Source organism: Atta colombica, unplaced genomic scaffold, assembly GCF_001594045.1.
Source record: "Atta colombica isolate Treedump-2 unplaced genomic scaffold, Acol1.0 scaffold261, whole genome shotgun sequence".
Taxonomy (NCBI): Eukaryota; Metazoa; Arthropoda; class Insecta; order Hymenoptera; family Formicidae; genus Atta; species Atta colombica.
Genome location: NW_017259361.1, coordinates 788,777 through 800,402, shown reverse-complemented (window position 1 = coordinate 800,402; position 11,626 = coordinate 788,777). Strand labels below are relative to the sequence as shown.

General features: G+C 32.0%; 1 protein-coding gene across 1 annotated transcript in view; it reads right to left on the bottom strand.

Annotated features, from left to right (window-relative positions):
• Positions 1 to 1,931: 1,931 nt before the first annotated feature.
• LOC108689177 (ubiquitin-like protein 3) overlaps positions 1,932 to 11,626 on the bottom strand; it is a 38,841-nt gene continuing 29,146 nt past the window's right edge. Inside the window, exons 2-4 of the mRNA XM_018195833.1 lie at positions 6,880 to 6,988; positions 5,880 to 6,044; positions 1,932 to 2,640 (exon numbers count right to left, since the gene is read on the bottom strand). Coding sequence (XP_018051322.1) covers positions 2,576 to 2,640; positions 5,880 to 6,044; positions 6,880 to 6,988 — 339 coding nt within the window. The 3' untranslated portion in view covers positions 1,932 to 2,575. The remainder of the gene's footprint in view (positions 2,641 to 5,879; positions 6,045 to 6,879; positions 6,989 to 11,626) is intronic.

Genomic DNA, 11,626 nt, shown 5'->3' with positions numbered 1-11,626 from the left:
TTTCGATATTAATACGTATATACAGTCTGTCGAGAAAGAAAAATACAAATATGTATATAACACGCGAATATATTCCGATTCGAAGGTAATCCCAAGTCACCCCATTCGATGCGTCCTGGCATCGAGTTTTTTTTATTTATTTTTAAACGAGCTTTGAACCCATCAAATGAAATTTTTTTTGTGAACAAACAAAAAAGTCGCACAATAAACAATAAAACTCGTTCGAAGCTACTTCGATTATCTTCATCGATATACATCGATATGGCATGAATAACTTTCGGAAGTTTTTATCCTTTTACGTACAATTAATATTCCAATTTATAATTTACACTTTTTATTTTATTTTAATGGAATTTACACGCATTAATGGAATTCGCTTTGCTAATCGTTTTGCTAATAATTAAGGTTAATCAAAAGTGTGCAATGTCGAATTTTTCGCAAAAAAAATCGAATTTGCGAGGAATATACTCGCAAATTTTCGCATTCTTCTTTCTCAACATCCTGTACATACAGGGAGTCTCTGGTCAGTCGCGCTTTTGTCGACGATAAATATCATGAGAACGATTTATATCGAAAGAGTTTAAAAAAATCCCAAATCCAGCTGGTGCACCGTATTCCTCATTATTAATCTTAACGTGTTGTCAACATCACGCTGAATAAAACCTATAACAGTAAAGTGATTTATATGCTTCTCACGAGTCAGTCTCTCATCCAGAGACTGTCGCCACTGTGAAAATTTTTTTCTTTTACGTGCGATTCTCTTTAACTATCAATGCATTAAGTATTATCGACCGAATACGCGAATGACTAGGAACACCCTGTATATACACACATACACATATATATATATATATATATATATATTTATATATATATAACATATATAATCGCTACCTGCATATCACAACATAAATTTTATTCTCTCTTCGATTCTCTCTTGCTCTCGCTCTTTCTTTCTCTTTCTTTCGCTCTCTTTCATTCGCTTCCTCTTCCTCTTTCTCGCTCGAACGTAATACACTCAATTTACGCAAGCATGCACACGATCCCGTCTACATAATTATTATAATGCTGCAGTACTGTGATAGTGGTTGAGTTTCTAAGCATTGTAGCGCCGTTCCAGGGCGCGTCTCGAATGTACGCTTACAACAGAACGTAGCCTTTTGCTACCCAATCCCTCTCCCTGGAAATTCTATTCGTCTTACCGTGCATACACACGAGTTCCTTATACGGGGCGAACAAAACAAGATTACAAACATCCACGGCGAATGCGTAATTGTTCGCGTCGCCCTTCTCGATCTTCGAGGCCGGTTGCACCGACGCAGAGTAGTGCTCTAACTGCGGTTAATTGAACGATAGTTAAAGTTAACTGATGTTTAACTTCCTTAGAATCCGCCGATTCTGATTTCGCTGCGCGCGCGAGATAGACGCGGAATTAAATTAAATTTGTTAAATTAATTTAGATCAAGTTGAGAGTGTGTGAGTAATCGAAACTTAAGTTAACTGAGAGGCTTAACGAAAGTTAATCGACTTGGTTAACGGATAACGTCTGTCCCTCTCATGACATTATAATTATACGGTCATAAATCTAGGAAAAGACGGGGCATCGCCGACCAAAATTTAGTTAAAACTGTTAACTAAATTTACGATCGTCTCTTTTCTTCATCGATATCATAGCTATAGCTATATAATCTAGGGAAAGGATAAGGAATCCCTAAGCACAAAATTTAATTAAGACTGCTAACTACATTTACGATTATTTCATTTATATTCTAATGTAACAATGTAAACGCTGTAGAAATGAAGAAATATCGCCGTATGAAATTAATCAGAATAGTTAATAAAATTGATTATATTCAGTTAACTCTGGATCGTTAATCAAAATTTAGTTAAGTCAATTAACTAATCTTACGAACGCAATTTCATAATTTTTTTCTTTTTTTTTGACGCTGCAGTAATCAATTAGAAATGGACAGAGAAAATTGTTAATCGATTTCAGCTGTTAACAAAATTTGTGACTGATCAAATTCTTTTCACGTTTGTCTGTATATCACAACATGAGCCATAGCGTCCAAAGTAACTAACTTTGCTCGTTACTTAGCTCGAAGTTAGCCGACCATCGTTATCGGCGTAATTCGATCTCTTCGCAAGCTAATCGACGTGTCGACAATGATCCGACTTCTCCATAACGAAATACGCTCTTCTTCTTCTTTTTCTTCTTCTGGAGCAAATTTCCCTCGTGAGTGTATTGATCGAGCACGCATTACCGCCTGCCAAACGAACCGAAATAAGCGACCGGCCCAACGATGTGGGGGATTCATTCACCAGGGAACGCATCATTGCAACGCGCATTGCTCCTCGATGATAGTCGACAATAGTAGATGTCACGCGAGCGAGACCCTCTTTCATTCGACAATCCGTTTCTCGTGCTACACTGCTCACGAGCTCAGCCACTAACGATTATACATCAGCATGAAATCTTAGAAATCATGGCTCAGCGCTGTGGCAGCAGCCCATGCCGCACGCCCATCCGCCACGAGATCCACCACCGACATCGGCGACGGTCACAGGGGATGACTTAGAGTATGCAGCAGGAAGCCGAGCAGCAACTACTCCCGCCGCCTTTACTTTTTTGTCTCTGATCTGCAACAAAATGGCACACATACAATTCATTCTCATATCCCCGATGTCCTGACTAACGTCAGTTCATTTAAAAAGAAACTTAAAAAACTGAATATCCGCGCGTATATAAATGTCATGTGTCAAAAATATAAAAAAAGTTTACTTAGGTTTTTGTAAAGCAACTCTCCGACCCAATAACTGAAACAAAGAATTCATTAGTCATCACAGTAATAATGACTAATTTCTTGCGAAAATTTTACTTGTATAATAATTAATCATCTTTTCAATTAACTTTTAGTTATTCAAATTGAATAACTAAAGATTCTTTTCTAAAAATGACAATTATCAAATAATATTAAATGATATTACTTAAATGGTCAAAGAAATATTCCAATCTTTTTCTCTTTTGTTTATATGTAATCAATGTACTCTTTAGACACGATTTAAATGATTATGCTAATTTTGTTTTGAGCATGGGAATTCATGTATATTTCATTTGATATTATTAATTTATTTACTGTGGAAACATGCAGTGAAGTTGGAATTTGCAGGGATAAGAATTGGGAAAACTCACGTTGGCTCAAGAATTAAGATGATGTTTTTTAGTTGATGTCATGGTTTTCGGGATCATCGGGCAGGATATACATGTACTCACCGTTAGGAAGAATACCTAGAAAGATGAATTGGGAATAACTGTCGCTTTTTTTATTATTAATTTATGTAATGGCATAAGCATTCAATAAACGAATACCTTCAATCTCTACAACGGAATCGATATTAATCTTAAGAATCAATGAGAAAAGTGATATAAAATAATTTGGAGTATATATTAAAAATGTTAAAAACAAAGAATCTAAATACACACAATGTATTTTGTATAAATGTTATAATATCGTTAATTATTCTAGATTGAATGTAATAAATTTAGAGAGAGTATAAAGCAGTTATCAATTATTATGCAAGCTGTAATAAATTAAATAAATAAAAAAGAATTAATGTGCATTTCGTGGATTATTTCCGTGTGTGAATCCATTATTAAAATGTCAAAGTTTCATGAACATTGCAGTTCACTTCATCAGGGCGAGAAGCAGCCTATTCACAAACATTGGTATTCTAACGATAGATTTGAAGATGGAAAATTTGCAAAACGCATAGTATCTTTGTAGAAAGTATTCGTGGAAGTCTCAAAAATATTAATTAGTAAAAAAGATATTAATTAATAAACACTTAAACAAAATAAATAAAGTAATAAATAAAAGTAATTTAACTTGTCCTTTTTTATCATCATCAATTTTTTTGATTGTCTGAAAACATGCGGAAACAAATGAGGCACCTCCTAAAAAAAAACTTTACGTTATTGATACTAAGCTACATGAAAGAGTCAATTTAGAAAGCAGGAAATCTCCATTGTGTTGTAAAGTTGCAACGTATTGTCATGAAGTTGCACAATGCATAGAACCTCAACGATTATCTTCTCCGTCGATCGATTAATAATTAATGAACGAATTGCTTATGATAAAGTTGATATTGCGACATAAGGAAGGAAGAAAAAGGAGATAAATTGTTAGATTTTAGTCAATATAATTGTCCAATTGTTAAATTAAAAATCACCGGAAAAGCTTGCAAAAGCGGAAATACGGAAGCGGATGCCGGAAGAGGCAGAGAAATTGCAAGGAAAATGCAAAAAGTTGCGAAATATGCATTTTACACGAGATTATATTGACTTCGTACAAATAATAATGACGACGTTGCACAAGAGAAACTGATGATTACCCATTATTTGATGAGACTGATTATACCAATTAATATTCTAACTTTCACTCGGTTGCACAGTAATCTACGTGAAATCAATAGCGATACATGTGATTCTATTTATCAGTGCTTGTGCCGCCATGTAGAATGCATCGTAGATAAAGTGCAGATTTAAGGATTTCTTCCAAATTGTTCTTAATTTGTTGAAAACATCAAGATAAAAGTAATTTCTTAGCTATAGATCGTAAAAACAAAAAATTTTTATCAAGTTAAATAAAGCTGCAAAATATATCTACTAATAAAATTAATTATTTTACACAATTATAAAAATGTAACAATACATTTCATATTTACATTATAAAAGTATGTACATATATATAACATTTATATATTATAATAATTTCTATTATATTTCATTTTTATGTTATATTTATATTACTAATATTAATTTAAAATAAATTTGATTTTAATAGAATTATACTTTTTAATTTAATACTGTTTTATTGACTACAACAACTTTTTAATGATATTTTAAGATATTTTTATCCAAAGACGTATTTGTCGAAATATATTTACCTATATTTTCGATATATTCCTGCATTTTTTGATCGTCCTATGTAAATCACTATCATTTAATGACTAAATAAAGCTAATTCCTTTTAATTCCGTTATAATGAACATCGATGGAATACGACATTTTCGCTATAACGAAGTGTGATTGAATCTTCGCATCTAATACGCGGCTTGATGTAACGAACTTTTGGTGTAATAAATTCAATTTGGAGATCCACGGCGGCAGCTCGTTGTAACGAGATTTTACTGTAATAATTACGCAAACGCGTCACGTACCGACGCGATAGATTTAGTTTAGGTTTAGAACAGCGAGTAAACAAATTTAAAGAACGATAACGAGTAAAGATTTAACTGGATATTAATAAAAATGCAATAGAGTATGTGTATGTGTGTGCGCAACGTGTTTTATATGGGTCGCAGAGAATTAACCCTTATCCGCGAGTAATTTATTTTTCTCTGAGGATAATATAATATATAAAAGCATAAAATGCATACATAAAAATACAATTAAAAATTGTAATGCATACACACACAAACACATATATAATTAAAACAAAAAAGAAATTTTTTATTTTGAAATTTGTCTAGAAAAGCAATGTATCAAATTTCCTATTAATTCTGAAAATCAATAATTAGAATCAATTTCAGTTATTTTGATGACAATAATGGTTTATTAATAGATGATATGTGAATAAGAGTTAGTGTAACATAATAAAAGGTAGATACGTATCATTGTTTAATTTTAATAAGCTGTAAAGCTGTATTTTAATTGGGATTCTTTGATGAAGTTTATTTCAAACAAAGTTAAAAAAAGCAAATTTTGTGCGTGTCTGGTGAAGAGTTTGCCGAGGAAAATGAAGGAAAAGGCATACAAGAAGTTTCGTAACGACCTTCAAGGAAGGAAGAGATAACATGGTGGTATCTCGCGAATTCACCTTGAGAATTAGGCTCCGGAAGATTCTCTCGCGGCACCAGATGCATCACCGTGGTTTTTCCGAAGGGAAGCCCAAGAGCACCGAGCGTGACATTGCTGTGCAGGAAACGACCCTGGTAAATTAGCCGCAGGATCTCCGCCTTGGCGACCGCCTCCTCTGCCCAGTCTGCAACACCAAGATAACACTTGCAGGATACTGAGAGTTCTCCCTAGCTCGATCTAGCAGTTTGCGAAAAGTTTCCAAAAGTGCCAAAACTCCTCGAACCTTAAAAAGCTGACGCAGATGAAAGTATTTCAAGTAATAAAAGATACGAAACGAGAATAATACGAACTCTCCATCGTAAAAATTGAGTGTGAAATTTTCTACAGTTTTCATTCTTCACATAATTTTATAATTCTTTGATATTACAATTCAAACTCTTTTTTTTTGCATCAGTTTATTATAAAATTGATGAATTAACAGCATTATTTTAATTAAAAATAATTTTGTTCATTAAAACAAATAACATCATTAATGAAACAAATGCTTAGGCTCTTATTTTAATAAAAATTTATTGTTTCAAATACTGTTATTGAATCAACAAGATCATTTTCAATTAAAATAATACTATTGAAACAATCTTTTTTTTCTGCGTACCTACATAAAAAGACATCATCATGTATATATTACTCTCAAAACTTGTTCTCAAAATTTCCTAACTTTTTGTTAATTTCACATTAAAATTTCTAATTTTATGCACATGAATTTCTCACTTTTTTCTGAATTGTTTAATCTTCTTAATTTTAAAAACTTTTAGCAAAGATTCTAATAGATATTCTCGAATACAGATTTTATACAATAATTTTACAGCTCTATTATCATGACATGGTGGCACATCAACAATTAATGATAATAATTGTGAGTGGCATCAAATGCTAAATCCCGCTGTTATAGCAATTATAATAATAATGTTAATATTACGGATTGTGCAAGGTTTCGCAAATGGCAATGACTAACTCACCTTCCGGCCAATTTTCAAACACATGATGCGCTATGTCGCCCGCGGAATCGCTTGGACTGAATAGGAACTCTTTTGTCTTGCCACTGACGAGGATGAGGCGTAGATTTATCTGTAATGTATAAAAATATTACGTGAGAGAGAGAAAGATCAATTACAAAAGCAAAAATTTTATACCTATAAGATATTTGATTTTAATCTCAAATTTAAAAAAATTCAATTTGAAATTTATGAAGCTGTAAATAGTGTACTCTTTATAGAAAGTAACATTAACATTCAAATTAAATTCCAGATATTTATTTTATACAAAGTTACTACATTATACATATAAAAGCTAAAATATAATAAATATTGTATAAAATATAATACTTATATTTAATTATATTTTTCGAAATAAATCGTAAAATTGCAAAAATGTCTTTTATAACAGCTGTTAGGAACGAAAGGGTTAAACAAGCATGTGACTTTCAACCAGCATGCGACAGCTGTGCACCAGCGAACAGTCAGTTACCAGAGATAGTCGCCCCTATGGATGAAGGCGAATTCAATTAACATCAGACTCAGAGTGGAGGGAGAGGTATGAAGATCAGGCAGCATAAATAATTAGCAATGACGACAACGACGAAGCTGGACCGGTGCGCGCTCGAAGGGCTCAGCCGACCGCCGTCGTAACCCTTTGCGGTCTTCGTGGTTGCGACAATCTGCTGTTAAAACGTTAAATCATCGTCCCCGAGCGATTTGCATTATCGTCCGGCCGCACGCGAAGCTTCCCCTTGGCATTGCAAAATTTTCGTGCCGGAGGCTGGCCGACTGGCTGACTGATTGTACTGTATTAGAGCGGGAATAGCGAGCATACAACGAAACCGTAATGAGAAAAGCGCACCGAAAGATCTATGAATACTTTATCCATTTTTCTAGCCACTACTAATTTGATATTTTACTTTGGAAAGCCTTCTGGGAGAGGGAGGGAGAAGGTGGTTATTTGCAAATACCGAGCAAAAGTAGGTTTCGAGGAGAATGGAACTTTCATAGGGACTACGCATTTTTCGCATGCGTTCTATATGAAAATTGTATATAAGGATGGAAATTTTAAAGCCGGTTTTTCCTTCGGAGCGATATGTTCAATAAAATTCTTATGGAAAATTTAACTTGATATTCCATAAAAATTTTTTATTTTTTTTTTTGCAACCTGTTAGCAATGTCAAATGGTTTCTTGTATCAATAGAATTTCTTCGTTTTTATTCGTATAACTTTTTTTTGTAGTTGTCAATTTTTACTGCGAAAAATTCTTTCGTCTGTAGAGTTTGTTTTAGATTACATATACCTATATACGATGTATGTGTGATATACAGTGTATGTGTGTGTGTGTGTGAGATTGTGTTGAATAAATATAATTTCTTCTATTCATCTGTACAATTACTTCGTCAGAAATTTTTTCTACGTTTATAAATAGACCATTTAAACAAGCTAACATACAAAAAGCTGTATAATGCTTTTATATGTATAAAACATTGTTTTTAGTTGAAAGAGATGCGGTGTGTGAAAACCCAATTGCGCAGTAAAATTTTCTAATTATTTATAGAGAATATTTATAAAGTTGCAAAAATATAATGTAATAAAATTTTATGTCAAACAAATAATTTTTGTTTAAAGTAATAAGTGATAGGGCAAAGTTGAATAAATCTCTCTCTCTCTCTCGTACTTCATCAATATTTTATATTAATACTCACGGATGAACTACTCTACTCGCAATGTTTCAGAATTGTTCTGAATTTTCAGACTGCCTATGTCCCTTGTGAGATGACTAGTTCTGTGTTCCACTCGAGTACAAATTGCTGCAAGTTTTTATTTCGCAATGCAAAACCACGTTTTCTATTGATCAATCGATCGAAAGAGCGTGACCAACAGTTCCGACAATTCGCTCATTAATATCCAAATAGAGAGGGGGATAGAAAAAGATACTCTCTGTGTGTGTGTGTGTGTGTGTGTGTGTGTGTGTGTGTGTGTGTGTGTGTGTGTGAGACAGAGAGAGAAAGAGGAGCACTTCACTTCTGTTGATTTAGAATTTAGGCTCACCGAGCATGCACAGAAGTGGTCCTCTCCTTGGTACATGTAACAGACTCTCGAAATCCTTTCTGAACAGACTCTCTCCAAATCCACATGTCCGCATTCACGAAAGACGCAAGAGAGATTTCCACTGAACTTTAAAGAGACTTATTCATGTACTAGTCGATTATTTAAGTCACATTGCTCGAAATCGAGCATCTGTATGTACCACAAAATCTTTTACGTTCCTTTTCTCAATCGTTCCTCATTTATTTATGTTTGTAATGTAGTGCAATAATAATTATTATATTTTTATGTTCTATTTGTGTAATATCTTTTAAATTATTTAAAATATAATAAAATGCAGTTTTATAAAAAAAGACTATGATATATTTTTCATGATCAAAGATACGAATAACATTGTCCAATACATTTTTTAGGTATTTTAACTCAAAGTTATAAAAAAATGCTATTTTTAAGTTTCTCGAAAACCTGACGCGATAAAGCAATTTCATTTATGGATTCGTTTTCAGTGACAAAAAGTCTAAAAGAATCAATTGGTTTCGTTCGTGATTTAAAGTCCGTGTCGGACAGTGTAATTTATACAGGAGAAACCTTGAATTCTAAACAGAAAACAACTTCTAAGCATTATAAAAATGAAGCAATTACACATTCTTAATAGGTCACTCTATATAACGGATAGTTAATGCAGGTACCATCACCTGGATATCTAGCGATGCGAATCTAATGATGTCACCATTGTCAACGACAAAAGAAATGAATATTTTGTTTCTTTTGTCACGCACTATCTGATCAAACTTTCGCTGCTTTCACCTTGCGGAAAAAGCGCAATGAGTCACGTTTGTAAAAAAGAAAAAGCGACCGAGATTTTTAAGAGTTAATTCTGTATTCTGTTAAATAACTTGGATACAAATATTATTTGAAATGTTGGTATTATTAATAAAAAGATAACAAATATATTATAATTAGTTTAAAAAATAATCGTCAAAAACACAAGAATACAATTACTTGAACCAATTTAATTGTAAGTCTGTATGACAAATTTTATAAAATGGAATTATTCATAAAATGTGCCTTACATTAAAATTATTATGTAACAGTAATTAGTTTAAATTGAAACCAATATATTTTATCGATAAAATCGTAATTAACTTTCACTTTTGCACATGAAAACGTTACACAAATCGTTAATGAAAGAGAATTTAGATTCAAATATGTTGAACTTTTTCGAAAATTTTACACTATTATAGTTTTAAAGGAATCTATACAGATTGCAAAATTCTTTCATTCAATCAAAGTATAAAAAAGGCATAAAACTGTTGATTTAATGGGAAAATTAGAAAAAAGTTAAAAAATTGTGTAATGATATTAAATGTAATTTTTTTATTTTCGATTTTTTCTCGATTTTCTTGTTAAATCGAATGTCTCGCATCTTTTTTTCACGCATATTTTTAATATGTAAAAGATTTTACAATTTGTACAATGTCAATTCGAAATACTTTTTAATTGTAATATCGATAATTTTGTCACTTCAGGATCTCCTTAATGATTAACTTTTTATCATTTTAATTATTAATAATTAATTAATAATAAAATAACACCATGATTATTACTATTATTATTAATACTAAAGAATATGTTTTAATGACCATTTGCCTAGCTGCCCCCCCCCAATTTTAATAAATAAATTATATAATAATAATATTTATTTATGCGCTATTTATGCTCTCAAAAAAAATTTTTGCGCTCATTTCGTTTAGCTAAAAAAATTGTTTGTGGGGGAGATGGCCAATTAGGGAGGCCCCCCCCTCCCTTGTTTTAACATTTTTCTATAAAAATTGCAGAAATTTTATACAGAAATTTAATATTATAACAATATTACTTCTAATATTCTTTCTAATAATATTATACATTGTTCTAGATCTAGATTGTTAATTAAACTACAGCGTTATATTTTTTATAGTATTTTTTGTAATATTTTTGATAGTATGTAGAGATTGGACTTTATTTAAGTTTACAAAAAGGGTAAGGATGTTAACTCAAGTGCGGATGTTACAAAAAGGCTGAGGTAAATCTTTGAGCCAGTGCCGGATGGCGGATAATCGTTTTAAGACCTGAATTCTACACGCAACTTCGCGATGAGTTTCACTAACTTATAATCTTAAAAGTGGAATCGCCTTAAATTAACCGGCGGATAATAGCCGAAGCTCTATCAGCCATCAAGTTGCACGTGAATGTGGAAAGTATAATGAACGTCTCACTACCTTTCTAATGAAACGGATAAGTAGATTAAGAAGCTAATGCGCCATTTAAAACAAAATCGTAGGCTAATGTGATCTTTTTTCTTCATCACTGAGATCCTAAATCGTTATCGTATCTAAAAATAATGTCACATATTGGCATATATACCACATTTTCTTTTTTTAAACTCAACTTTGTAAATAAGAGAAGCACCACTTATGATCGATATAGATGTTGGAATAATACATGTGTATGTATTTAAATAAAATCTCACAGATATATGATGTGTCAATTATTTTTCGGATTCGCAACACAATCAAGTTATACAATAATAATTTCTCCAAATCAAATTATATTGTCAATTTGATACTTATCCTTCATTATTCAGAATTTTTCATAGTAAGTTCTTTATAAATTTTTAAAATATATTACTAATAATATT